The sequence below is a fragment of the Spermophilus citellus genome (assembly GCF_964194105.1).
Source record: "Spermophilus citellus genome assembly, chromosome: 2".
Lineage (NCBI taxonomy): Eukaryota > Metazoa > Chordata > Mammalia > Rodentia > Sciuridae > Spermophilus > Spermophilus citellus.
In genome coordinates, this window is record NC_138183.1 from 20356086 (window position 1) to 20369868 (window position 13783).

Sequence of the window (13783 nt, forward strand, 5' to 3'; positions counted from 1 at the left end):
GCCTAGGGAAGCACAGTGGCGAGATGCCTGTTCCCTTAAGCCCTGGCTGTCCCTGCTGTGCCTTTCTTGGACAGAGGCTGCTTGTGACCACCTGTGGCCTGCCAGGCTGACCCCACAGCGGCCATTCTAGAGGCTCTGCCAGGGTCCTGCCCGAGGCAGTCAACAGGGGGCGCCAGACACCACCAGGAAACGGCAAAGTGCCTGTGCTGAAGGGGCTGGAAGGGAATCCTCCTTAGGACAGTGCCAGGTCCAAAGTGGGGGTGAAATCTGGGACCTCTGGCTTTCAGAGCCTTCTCTACTGTACCCCCTTTGCCTCTCCTAGGAAGAAACCGGCTGCAACATTAGTGTTAAAAGCAGCAATGGCTCTCTGAGGCCACCCATCTGGGCTGGCGGACAAGTTTTGGGAAGGGGAGTTCCTCTCTCCATGGGGAGCAGACAAAGAAGAGCCACAGAAGGGTGGCCCTGGAAGAGAAGGCCCCTCCTGCTTCTGCCTGGCCCTGCTGTCCCTCCCCTTCCCAGCCCCAGCCTCCCCCGCTCAGACCCATCATGCTCCAGGAAGACTCAGCCCACAAGGGCCTGTTGCTGGGATGGAGGTGGCTGTGGTGCCAGCCAGCACCGGTGTCACGGGCACACTCACCGCTGGAGTTCTGTGAACTGCTGTTGGTCTCTTCAAAGTGGTTTTGTGCTTTGCTTTCTACTCTCCGACTAAAGGCGCTTTCTGCTGGGAGAGGGACAGGACAGAAAACCATGGGGACAGTCAGCACGAGGTCTCCAGGGAGGGCAGGAGGAGGCCCTGGGGCTTGGTGAATGCCCAGGGCTCTCTGCTGGGGGAACAGCACAGTGGGGCCCCAGGAGACCCTCCTGGCCATGCCTAGGAAGTCTAGGCACCGTGGGATGTGAGCTGCCCAGGGACACAGATGAAATCCAGCCAGTGAGCAGATGGCACATGGGCCTGGGTCTCCCACCTTTGGTTCCACATGTGTGACACCAATTCGTTTGAACCTGCCAACAGCCACTCCCTCTGCAGACCCCACTCCACGGCTCCACGAAAGAGCAGGGAGGACAGCGGCCTGTTTCCTGGGGGCGGCTTTGAATCAGCAGGAGGTCAAGCAGCCGACTCCAGTTTCCCAAGCTGGCAGTCACCAGCGGCAGGCAGAGCATCCTGGGTCAGGGGGCAAGGCAGGCACGGAAAGTGAGGGGTCAGTTCACTCAGGGGCGGGGACAAGGGTGATTTGAGTGATTTGAGTGATTTCTGGCATCTCTGCCTGTGGGCTGCAGCTTGCTGAGTGGCCGGCTCTCTCTCTGGTTCTCTTTCAAAACCCCACGATTCAGAAACAGGGTGCAGGCAGGTGGAACACCACAGGCCCAGCCCCGCCCCACCTGCAGAAGGCACTGAAACAGAGAATCTGCGGTGGAAGAGAACCTGCTTTCCAAGACATTCTTGGCACCACAGGGACACCGCTACTCCAAGAGCTGAAGGCCTCAGGGCACACGTCAACTGGGATGTGAGCTGACCCTGTCCCCTTCGTAAGGAGAAAGAACTTGCAAGAGGACAGCCAAGGCTTGAAGTCCTCCCAGAACGAGACTGTTCGCCTTTACTTAACTCAGCTCCTATGGGACATCAGGGGTCCACGGAACCCCATTTTAAACATACTAGATTCTGTAGTAGCCCTCCAAAGTGGGGACCTAAGAACCCATTTTGGGAAATGCCAGTCTTATCCTGTCCACCCTACCCCAGAAGGGCAAGTGCTCAGCTGTGAGTGCCAGGGCGCCAATGACCATAGGGACGATGGGTGGGAAAGGAAGCCAGAGTGGCTCCACGGCCTGGCACAGCTCTCCCCACCCTCCCACCTGACAAGGAGGCTCCGTCCTGGGGACAAGGCTCCTTTCAGAGGTGTCTGCAGACTGCCTGGGCCAAGCACCTCAGACAGTACCTGCCAACTGTCTGTAAGGAGGCCCTCCTAACCGAGCACCTACTCTGTGCAGGCCCTGGGCAGACACTCCACAGCTGTGGTCTCCCTTAATCCCCCCATAGCTCTGAGAGGCTGAGAAACACAGCAGAGAGAGAGAGAGGCTGTTGATTTCAGGCCCAAGGTGCATTCCCAGCCCTCTAAGACAGCAGTGAGATGTCACCGGGGGAGTCCACGCCTCCATTTATGAAGCTCTGGAGTGAGGAAGCAATCGCCTTCTCCACCTTAACCCTTGTGTCTGCAAGGGGACAGGTGCCCACCTCTGTGGGAGTTTTGTTCTGACCAACATCTGTTTGGAACTCAACACAACGGATGTTGCCAACTCTTGGGAGTCCCCTACTGCTCAACCAATTGTGCAAAATTTGCACTGCTTCATGTGCCTCTGACGGAAAGCCAGTGTGTGAGGCTCCAAGTCAAGTCCCAGGCACAGATGTGTTCTCTCACACACAAGAGCTCCACACTCCAGGAGGATGAGGGCGGTGACCACGTCCAGCTCGCACCACCTCACAGGCCCTGCCAGTTCCTGCTCCCAACCTGGTGTCCTCTGGCCTGCCCCGCTGGGAAACCCAGGAGTGATCCCATCAAGACTCTTCTAAGTCACAGGGGCAGTCCAGGCATGCCCCCGGCTTGCTGGACACTTGCTTCAAAACATGGAGGTTCAATAGCTGCCACATGCCACATGCCACATGAGCCCCTGTGGGCAGTGCTCTGCAGAACTTGGGTGCAAACTCCCAGCCACAAAGCTCTAGTGTCAGATGGGGAATTGAAAGCCAAGATCCCATTATCCAGGTGCGTCCACGTCTACCGCCAATGATACCACCATGACCTGGCTGCTTCAATTTGTAACTACTATAGCAAAAACACAACCGTCCCCAAAAACCCACGGCCTTCGAGGCTGACTGACTCCTCTCCTTTCGGGAGATCTAAGTACTGTAAACATCAACCACCACACCCTGCCCAGAGCAGCCTCCAGAACCTGAGCAGAGGCGGGCACGGCTCTCACCCAGCTGGGTCATCGGTCACACAAACCCAGCGGCTCATTCATCTGAGCGCTCACTCAGATCACCTGCATGTTTAGGGGCTGGCTCTGGCCTCAAGGGAACTGAAGGGCCAGAAGTCCCCGGAACCCCACATGGCCACTCCACCCCAACTCCCACCAAGCCAGGCAGGCAGCTGAGGCTTGTTCCTGCAGGTACGAATCCAAGCATTCCTGGCAGGGGTGCTCAGCACGGGCAGGTCTTGTTTGTTTTCTAGATGGAATGACCCTGGGGACTGTCTGCTGCCTGTTCACCCTTCTGGAGCCAGAACGCCTTCTTGCATTGACCAGGAAAAGGCTGGAGCTGGCATCCCCCAGTGTCCTGCCTGGCCTCTGTCTCACGCAAGGGTTTCATGGGGAGTGCCAGCTACGGGGCGGCCAGGAGGACGAAGCTCTCATCAGCCGCCTGCTTCATGGACAGCAGCTCCACAGGGAAAGGACATTCTTAGACTGAGTTGTACGAGAAGCAGAGAGTGCAAACTCATGCCAACAGGGTCCAGGCAGGTGACAGACATGAACGGGGCAGGATGAACACAGACAACAGAGGGGACACGATGAGAAATGACCCCTGCTGGGGGGCCGCGGGGGTGGGAGGCAGAGGGCGGGATGGCGAGCTGGAGTGAGCTGGAGCACACGTGTTCCCGGGCAAAGGAGACAGTCAATTGCTACCCTGCAGGAACGTGGGCCCAGGGGCCAGGCCTGACTTCTCAGTGTCAGTTAGAAATCAAAATTCTCCTCATGTTCAAATGCTGGCCACTAATAAGTTGTAGAAGCTTACACAGGCCAAATACAACAGGCCCCTTGGCCTTGATTTGGGAGAAAATACTCTATGACTTCAAAAGTTTGCAAATCGTCTTGTACAACCTTCTTTCTTAGGACAAGGGACCTGGCTCAGAGAGGTTAGGTGGCTTGCCATGGTCACAGAGCCGGCCCGCAGCAGAGCTGGGCCCCACGTTTGTCCCAGACCATGAAGGGACCTCTGTTCTTGCTCTTGCAGGGGAACAATGGCCCCAGACACGGCTGTGGCAGGTTGGGGGTGGAGGAAGTGTGGGGTGATGTGGCCACTGGTACCTGCGGTCGCCTTGCTTGCTGGAGATCCCGAATTTGGAGTGCGGAACGTCTGGGTTTGGGCTGCTGGAGGGGTGCGGTGCAAGAGGGTGGCACAGCGGACCACGGAGGCCGGCGCTTTTTTCCCCGACTGGTTCGTCTGGGTCTTCGCTGCCACGAAGCGTGGAGACGGGGTGACCTCTGGATGTGAACACTCAGAGCCCGTGTCTGGATCGTCCGGCGGCTCCCACCCAGGGGCGGCACCTGAGAGGGGCACGCTCTCAGTCCCCGGGGGCCCTTGGGCCAGCAGAGCAGGTGGCCTCTCAGACCACAGGCATCCATGTGCCAGAGCTGGGACAGCTCTGCCCAGCTGACCCTCGTCTACTGAGAGCAAGGCTCTCACTCCCTGGGCCCAAGAAAGTCCCGGAGTCTAGACCCTTCCCTGGCTTCCTGGAGGAATACTGTCAGCTCACACTGTTACCTGGAGGCCACTGACCAGCCCCCTCGTAGATGACCTGTCCCCCTGCCAGCCCTGTCTTTGCAGGACAGGGCGTCTGAATTCATTACTATAGGTCCAAGCACATCTTCTAGAAGGTGGCTTCTAAGCCCCTTTTCCTGGAAAGGCAGGCAGGCTCAGAGGTAAGGACAGCAAGCAGACAGGCAGGACGTGCTGGGTGGAGGGGAGGCTGGGGCAGGTACAGGGAAAGGGCTCTGCAGTACCCAGTGGACCCCACCCAGAACTGCTGCTCTTGGGGACAGTGCTCAACCCAGTGCCTGACACCATGGTGGGCCAAAGGCAGCAGTCCCCTGAGGCTGTTGGGGAAACGCCTGTCGCACTGCCCAGGGGCCTTGTCTCCCTCTCTTGAGTTTTCTGCAGAAGCCAGGATCACGGGGAACCGGAGCTGACTCTGGCAATTTCTCCCTCGGGTGGTGTGTCCACAGTGGTGGGCGGAGTATCACCAGTGGCTCAGCCCCCGAAACCTGGCCCACTCCCACGGAAACTGAGTAAGAGTGGGCAGGTCTTCTCCCTTAAGAGGTCATGCAAACTCTGCAATGCCCTCCCCTGAAGGCAGGAAGAGGAAGAGGCAAAGGAGAGGGATGCTGGGGTGCTCACCAGGGGGCCCCCACGACCAGCAGAGCTTGGCATTCCCACGCCTGACCCCAGCACTGCGTGGGGAGAACCTGGCTTCACTTCCTGCCTCTGGGAGTAGGCATAAGCCTTGTTCCGCCCAGCTCCTAGGACGGTGCCTGGCCCTGGTCTCAGAGACTCCACCCACTGTTTCAGAGCCCAGGATGGAAGGCCGTGACCAGATGGAAAGCTCGGGACAAAGTGGCAGGATGCAGGGCCTTGCCCAAGGCCACGCAGGAAGTGAGCAGCAGGAACCGGGGCACCAGGACCTGATGTACCCTACCTGGGGCACAGAGGGGCTCAGTGCACACCTCTACCATGGAGGCCAGAGGCCACGAGTGGGAGTTCTCAGTCGGGGCCCCTTAAGGAAGTCCCACCAGCCCCAGAAAGAAATCCCAAGGCCACTTGGCTCCCACTCTCTGGACTTTGACTTGGGAACCACAGATACTTCCACACATTCCCTCTGGATGAGGCCCAGGACCTCAGTGACCCCCAAGTTCAGCTGCAAGTACGAGGACGGTTCTTCCAATAGCATGCCCCCCGCCTGAGGCCACAGAGTGAACCTGCACAGTCCAGCCCATGCTGCTGCCCAGAGCCCACCTCTGGGTTCTCCACTGTCTCCCTGTGTGAGTGCGGGCACCGGGGCAGGACGCTGTCATGGGACCCGCGCCGAGACTGGAGTGAGGCCGGTCACCTCTGAATGCTACCTCTGCACCTTTTGGCTTCCGGGTCCTGGCCTCTGTACCACCCTCTCCTGGCCTCAGTTGTCCCTGCCTCACCCACTGCTGAGAGGGACGGCCCCTCTGGATGGCAGCCCGCAGGGATTCCATGAGCGACTCCAGAGAGCCACGGGGCACCTGGATGGCAACTGCCAGGAGCGACTGCTGGTGTTTCTTAGAAACCAGGAAACAAGGCCCAGACAGGCTGTGAAGTCTCCCATGGCCACGCAGGAGGTCAGTGTGGGACAGGACAGGAGCACCGTCTGCCAGCCACCCAGGGAGGCCGCTGCAAAACGTTAGCCCCCCCCCCCACACACACATTCCAGGGACTGGGCATAGGGACAGAGAGTTGCGGACCTGGGCAGAGGGAGAGGGAGCTCCGAGCAAGCTGCTGTCCCTCTGCGGTCTCTCTGCAGCCCTGCAGGACATCTTCCAGGACCCTCTCTAGACTGGCCCCTCTCATAGTTGATTTCTGCTGTAAAAACCTGGCATTCCTGGGGACAGCCCTGCTTTCTCTGTGGCAGGGGCCGAAGGGACACCATGCAGCCCCTGATCTAATGAGGCGGGCCTTCACCTATGTGTTGCCAGGACCTGCTGGCCTCTCCAGCACTGGCCCAGGGCTCTCACCTTCTCCAACACCCAATCATTCCCTCTGCCTGGGACATTCTTCCCTCAAATCCCTGACTGCTGCTCCCGTATGCTAACCTGAAACAGCTCTTCCTTAGGGAGTCCTCCCTGGTCCCTCCTCACCTGGCCACCTGTTAGCCCCCCAAGAACTGACCATCATTTACAATGACACGCTGTGTGACCATATTTCTTTCCCCATCAGCCTGTGAGCTTCCTGAGGACAGGGGCACTCCCGTTGCCACCCCTCACCCCACGCATGGAGTCCCCGATCCTCCCCGACACACAGGGAGTGCTCAGCAGAAACCGCAGCCCCCATGACTGCCAGGGGAGCAGAACTCAGAACGCGGAAGCAGGGAGCGTCAGAGAGGAGATGCCAACGAGAGGACAATCGGGGCACAAAGCTATCTGACCCGTCACCCTCTCACTGGCCCCGAGGGTGTGAGGCCGGTGGGGCCACAGAAGCTCAGAGAGATTTGGGAACCACTTGAGAGCCACACAGGGCCAGAGCTGAGCCAGGATGAGTTCCCCAGGCTCCCCACTCAAGTCACCAACAGTCTGCTCCATCTTACGTGGAACGCTGGAATCCCTTCCTCAAACTGGCTGGCTTCCCGTGTCAGAAACACAGGAGCCATTCACACATCAGATACCCAAAGACACAGCACTGGGCCTCTCCTTTGGAACACAGGGATTTGAGTGAAGTGATCAGATAACTAAGAGAGTAAGAGACCAGGGTCTCTGAGACCCCACAAGGGAGAGGAGGGTGACTTCAAGGCTGATGGAGCCCTGGGCTCAGCATCTGGAGAAGGGAGTGGAGGGGAGGCATGAGGTACGAGGAGCCGGCACGGGGACCCTTCCTCACTCGGGCCATGATGGAGTGCCTGTGAGGACCACCCTCCTGCCACGCTCCTCTGTAAAGCTGGAATGGCGACAATGACCCATGATGACAGGCCTTGATCCCAGTGGTCAGAACTGTGATTCATCAGATGATAGGAGCCCCCGAACCGCTCCAGACCTCTGCCCAGAGACCTTCTGGGGCAGGGCAGAAACCAGCGTTTCCAGAGGAAGCACGCCATCCACTGAACTGCAGAGACAGCTCTCAGGGTCGGGACTTCTGAGGTGGCTAGAATAACCAAGGGCAGAATAACCAAGAGAATTGTGCAAAAGAAAGAATTCCAGAAATGTGCAGAGGGCCCCCTGGATGTCTCTGGCTGAGTCCTCAACTGCATGTGTGCAGCTCTCTGCAAAGCTGAGCCCAAGACAGACAGCAGAGGGCTGCGACCGAGCCAAGATCAGGAGGTCACACAAGGCCGGGGCTGTCCCACCTGCCTGAGAGCAGCCACGGTGCTGAATGGGTCACAGGTTCAACGGAGACCCAGAAAGGTCGTGTGCTAAAGGAGCTAGTGTAACCCTGGAATCAGAAGGATTCCAGACTGGCCCTCCCTGCTTGAAAACAAGCTTTTGAAGTATCCAGTCCATCTGTCAGTAAATAGCTGCTCGCCACTCACGGTCAGCACTTTCCAAAGGAAAAACCAAAATCCAGTCACTCCACAAGGTAACATTCCAATGTGCAGAACAGAATGAGTATTCTCCAGGTAGGAAACTAAGACTAGCAACCAAGAGGAAAACCAGTCAACTGCATCGCAGAAATGAGAGGGATGATGGCATTAGGAGACAAGCACCCCAAACAGCTGTTATAAATATGCTCCAAGGTTTAAGGAGGGCTGGGCTTGCAGCTCAGGGCACAGCATTAGCCTGGCAAGTGCAAGGACCTTGGTTCAATCCTCATTAATAGGGAAAAAAAATACGTTTTAAAGGGGAACACAAATATAATGAAGATAAAAATGAAAGCTTTAAAAAAAGAACCAATGGAACTTACAGAGATTAGATGCTGCAGAAGAAAAGATCAGTGAATTTGAAGACAGGGCAGCAGAATATATCCAACCAGAAGCATAAAATATATGCAATGGACGTATTCTTTCAACAAAGCTCAAAGAATGAACAGCTTCAGTTGATCTGTACACATTATCAAATGTGCATCTATATGTAATTAAAGTCTCAATAGGAAGGAAAAATTACACAAAAATATCTGAAAAAATACTGATTAAAAACTCCCCAAACTCTTATAAAAACATAAACGGATTGAAGAAGCTCAATAAATCTCAGATAGATAAAACTTTAACCTAGAATTCCATATCCAGAGGAAACATCCTTCAAAAGAGAGGATGAAATAAAAACATCTCAGTGGAGAGCACCTTTCATCAATAGACTTATAATGTAAGAAATGTTAAAGGAAGTTCTTCAGGAACAGAGAAAAATGGTAATAGAAGGAATTCATATTTATACAAAGAAAGCAGAAAATGGCACATATGTGGGTAAACATAAAAGGCATTTTTTCAATTCTTAACTACTTCAACAAATACTTAGCTGTTTAAAGCTAAAAGAGCAATTCTTAGATAAGAACAGCACAGACTAGGAAGGTAGCAATAAGAAGTATACTGTTGGGGCAGGAGATGTAGCTCAGTGACAGAGCATTTCGCCTAGCAGGTGCAAGGCGCTGCGTTCAATCCCCGACACTGAAAAAAAAAAAAGTATATCATTGCAAGGCTTCTACACTGGATGTTACGTATATGATATACATTCATGATAGGCGATAATACATTAAAGATACATAATATAAACCACAGTGTGAAAAAGAATTACTAGCAGAAAGTAAAACAAAAAACAACAGAAAACCCCACCTTGATTAATTCTAAAGAAGGCAAAAAAGAGAAAAGGATAAATGACAAGAACAAATGGAACGAGTAGAAAAAATACAAGATTTTAGACTTAAATCCAACCACATAAATAAATCATATTAAATGTAAATGGATTAAACACTTCAATTAAAAGGCAAAGATCACTACACTGGATAAAAGAACAAGAACCAACTACACTACACTTCAAATATAAAGGTATAAATACACTAAAAGAAAAAGGTGAAAAGAAATATACGATGCAAACCCTAATTCACAAAGGAAGACAAGAAGATTTCAGAAAACCAGGTATCATCAGAGATAAAGAAGGGCATAGCACAGTTTTAAAAACGGTCAACTGATCATGACATGACACCAGCGTGTACACCTAATGACAGTATTTCAAGTAAGATGAATCGAAACCTGGAAGACCTAAAAAAGGGAAATAACACTTCCTTCTCTGTACCTGATAAGACAAACTAAACAAAAAAAGTCAAGAACAGGTGTGATGGTTTGGCTCTTAAAGGTCCCCAAAAGCTCATGTGTTGAAGGTTTGATTTCCAAGGAGGCAGTATCTGGAGATGTGGCTTTTAAGAGGCAATTCAACCATGAGGACTCAGTTCATGAATGGATTAATCCACTGATGGATTATTGTTTAATGCTTGGGGAGGAGCTTTGTTATAAAAAGTGAGCTCTCTCTGCTTCCTGCCTGCCATGAGGGGAGCAGCGTGTCTCTTCCACGTGCTCCTGCCCTGATGTATTGCCTCTCCACAGGCCTAAAAGCAGCTGGGCCAGAGGACCATGTACTGAAACCTCAGGACAAAATAAACCTTTCCCCCTTTTGTTTTTCTCAGGTATTTTGTCACAGCAAAGCAAGCAGACTAATTCAAAGGGCACAGAGATTTGAACAGCACCACTGACCTAACCTACTACAGTATACACCATATAGAAGTGTGCAGAGGGGTGTATTCTGTTTTCTTTTTCTTTTTTCCTTGCAGGTAAACATAAAAGGCATTTGGATACTGAATATCAGCAAGTAAGACCATATGTCAGATTATAAAACATGTCTCAACAAATTCAGAAGACAAGCGGTCACACTACGTATGTACTCTGAGCACAATGGAATTAAATTAGAAATCAATCCCCAAACTCTGATTCCCAAATACTTGGAAATGGAATACATTTTCTAATAATCCTTCCTACAAAGACCAAACTGGAAAAGAAAATTCAAATGACCATCCACAAATGAACAGACAGGGGAAACTGTGGCCTGTACACCTAGACAATAAATACTACTTGTCACACGCTGCACAATGATATTTGGGTTGATGACAGACAGATCATGTACATAATGGTGGCCCCATAAGATGAGAACACGTAGTGATATGGCCATCTCAGGTTATAGAAGCACACTCTTTAATGAACAACAACGAAACCCTCTAGCAATGCATTTCTCCACTGTGAATCCATCCCTAAGCAAATGCGTGACTGTGTTCATTAATTAGAAGGATGAACTACTGATACCTGCAAACATGGAAAAGATTCCGGAAAAGATTATGCTGAGTGAAAGCCAGATTTCCCCCCAGGTTAAAAAAAAAAAAAGAGTACGTCCTGTAAGATTCCATTTATATGAAACTGTAGGCAAACTTTACTCCACGGTAATATAAAGCAGATGAGTGTTGGCCAGGGGATGACAATCGAGGAATTAAAAAGGACACTGGGAAGTATTGGGAGTGAGGCATATTGTCCATGATCTGAATTTTGGTGATCACTTCATGGGTACATACAAAGGTCAGAACTTATTAAACTGTATACTTTAAATCACAGGCACTTTATTGTATGACTATATACCTCAAAAACTTAAAAAAAAATTTTTTTACTAGAAATACTTATTTCCTTGATTACAACTCTCATTAATACACAACGGGTTGAATGTGGGGTAGTCTATAAGCCTAGGACTCAGTTCCCCACCCTTGGAGAGTTTGGGGAGTGATTAAAAAACAGATAAAATCCTGGGAAATTGAAAACTTTTTAAGGAGTAAGCAGAATGCACACTCTTGAAAGCAAATTAATTGTATAAACTACCTGGGCTTTTCAAGTACTTTGGGTGTCTCTGCAAGAACTTGGTGTGGTGATTATCACACACATATACCTGTACATCGAATCAAGTTGAACCCCTAGATGTGTACTATCAGGAAAAAAAGATGTTTAAAGAAGGAGATCATTCTTCTGGCAAAGAAGGAATATCGTGAGGTTGCAGCTTCCTCCAGTTCATCACAGTTAGACTTTCTGATAGTCTTCATCTATCTGAATAAAGCGTAGGCCTGGTGACCTCCCTTTTTCCCCCCGCCCAAAACCCATGTAATTTACCATACTAAAGGGATAAAAGATGAGAATCCGCCCCATCATCTCAACACTAATTTACAATAATAACTTCCAGTGTCGTCTGGAGGAAGGCAACTTTGACCAAAAAAGAGCACCCGAGAAAACCACTTCAGCCAACAAGACCCCTGGACGGAAGTGCTGATGCTCACAGTGAGGAGAAACGGACGCCCATGACCGGGAGCCAGAGGCCGCATCGGCTGGTTTCCCCTGTTCAACACAGTGCCGAGGGGCCCTAACTGAGCAGGGTCGGAAAAAAATAAGTGAAGGAAGAGGTTGCAGACCGGAAAGAGAGAAGCACCACTGACTTTTTTTTTTTAGCTTGGTGACCTCATCAAGTGCAAAGAAGAGGCTAAGAAATCTACAAACACCTGTTAAATAAGCAATTTCAGCCAAGGTGCAAGATGCCAATTCAATATACAAAAAATTAACTGTTTATAGGTAATAGCAACAAAAATTAGCAAATTAAATTTTAAAATCAGAGTAGCATCAAAAACAAACACACACCCCTCCACACACACACATGAAATACTTAGTGATACCTTAATGAGACCCATGGAAGACATCTACCCAATGCATTGCAAAAGGACAGAAATCTTTGTGCACAGACGGGGTAGGAACACCCAGGTACCTCTCTGCATGGCTGGAAACAAATCCTGACTGACACAGCTCACATCATTCACAAACGATAACTCCAAGTGGCTCACAGACCCACATGAATAAGTTAGAACTGTCTAACGGAGGATGTGTCCACCACCTTGAGGTGGGCAAGGCTACCCCTGAGTTAGGTCCCAGAAAGCGCTAACCGTAGAAAAAACGATCAATAGCCCTTGATCAAAATGACCAACACCTGTGCACCAGGAGGCACTGCGCGAAAACCAACAGGCCCGGCAGACACTGGGGGAACTCAGCCTCGCCTCCTGTGTCTGACAAAGGACCTGGCCCGCAGGAATGTGCAGAGAGCTCCTACAGTTAACAGAAAGACAGTGGACTCACCCCCAAAATGGGCAAACGGCTTAAACAGACAACTTCCAAAGGAAAATGTACAAATGGACAATAAGCAAAATGCAAAGAGGTTCACACAGTTAGTCACCAGGGAAGGGCAAACCCCTCGCTAGAAACCGAGAGCCCCGGGCCACCTAACGTCAGCAAGAATGCGTAGCCAGTGGGACTCCCAGATGTGGCTGGCGGGTGTGTGAGGGGCTGCGGCCATGCTGGAAAATGGGTCATGGGTTCTTATAAAGTTCTACATACCCATGACCCACTGAGTCCACTCCTTAGCACTTCTCCAAGAGAAATGAACACGTGCTCTCAGAAAGCTCCACATGACCATTTTCATTGTAGCTTTACTTCTAAGAGCCTAAAATTAGGAACAACCCAGGTGAACAGGAATTTTTGTACAATGGAATACCGACCCTCTGTGAAAATGGATAAACTGATACATACGATAACATGTGCGGGTCTTTAAAACATTTTACTGAGCAAAAGCAGCAGACACAAAAAAATACGCATGACTCCATTCATAAGAATGCCCATGGCCAGCCTAGTTCCTTCTGCACCCTCTCCGTGACCAGGAGCTCAAGCCTTAGCCTGATCCCACCTGATGACACTGTCGCGTCTTGCCCCGACCTCCACAGACCCTATCGGCATGCCAATCTCCATGTCCATGGTCCATGTTTAGCCTTGGAGAACCAATCCTGCTGAATCTAGCCTACACCTCTCATGCTGGATTTGAAACACAGATGTAGCTAGAGTCCCCACACTCCAGCAAGTAACAGAGGTTCACTCGACAGACACAGAAAAATAAATAAATAGGATCTATGACAGAAAGAAAAAGAAATAAGAAACAGGAAAAAGAAGAGACGGCCCTTTAGAAGTGAAGCATGAGGATGTTCGGGAAGAAGCGTAGGGTGTAAGCTCTGCGTCCCCTTGTTACTGCATGTCCATCATGCAGCGTGGGACCCCTGAGCGATCGAGCATGGGCCTGGAGTCCAGGCAGGTTCAAAGCCAAGCTCCTTGACCTCACTCAACTCGATATGTGGAAAACAGAAGCAGCGCTGAAGATATGCCCCCAGGGTGAGAGCGAGTGCAGGTCGCCTCGTACCTACCCTCACGCCAGTGCATTCTGGGGCACACCCTCT

General features: G+C 51.4%; 1 protein-coding gene across 15 annotated transcripts in view; it reads right to left on the reverse strand.

Annotated features, from left to right (window-relative positions):
- The window catches only part of ZNF618 (zinc finger protein 618), a 155428-nt gene that overhangs the window by 16517 nt on the left and 125128 nt on the right, over positions 1–13783 (reverse strand). For 5 of the 15 annotated variants that reach the window (XR_014020395.1, XM_081279062.1, XM_081279061.1 and 2 more), the window contains 2 exons: positions 4078–4317; positions 638–721 (listed from right to left, as the gene is read on the reverse strand). The exons of 2 other annotated variants lie outside the window; for them this stretch is intronic. Coding sequence is in view for 12 of the 13 variants with exons in the window: in XM_081279062.1 (XP_081135188.1) it covers positions 638–721; positions 4078–4317 (324 nt within the window). In the remaining variant the exon portion in view is untranslated. The remainder of the gene's footprint in view (positions 1–637; positions 722–4077; positions 4318–13783) is intronic. 8 more of the 15 variants (XM_081279063.1, XM_081279060.1, XM_081279058.1 and 5 more) reach the window with 3 other exon arrangements.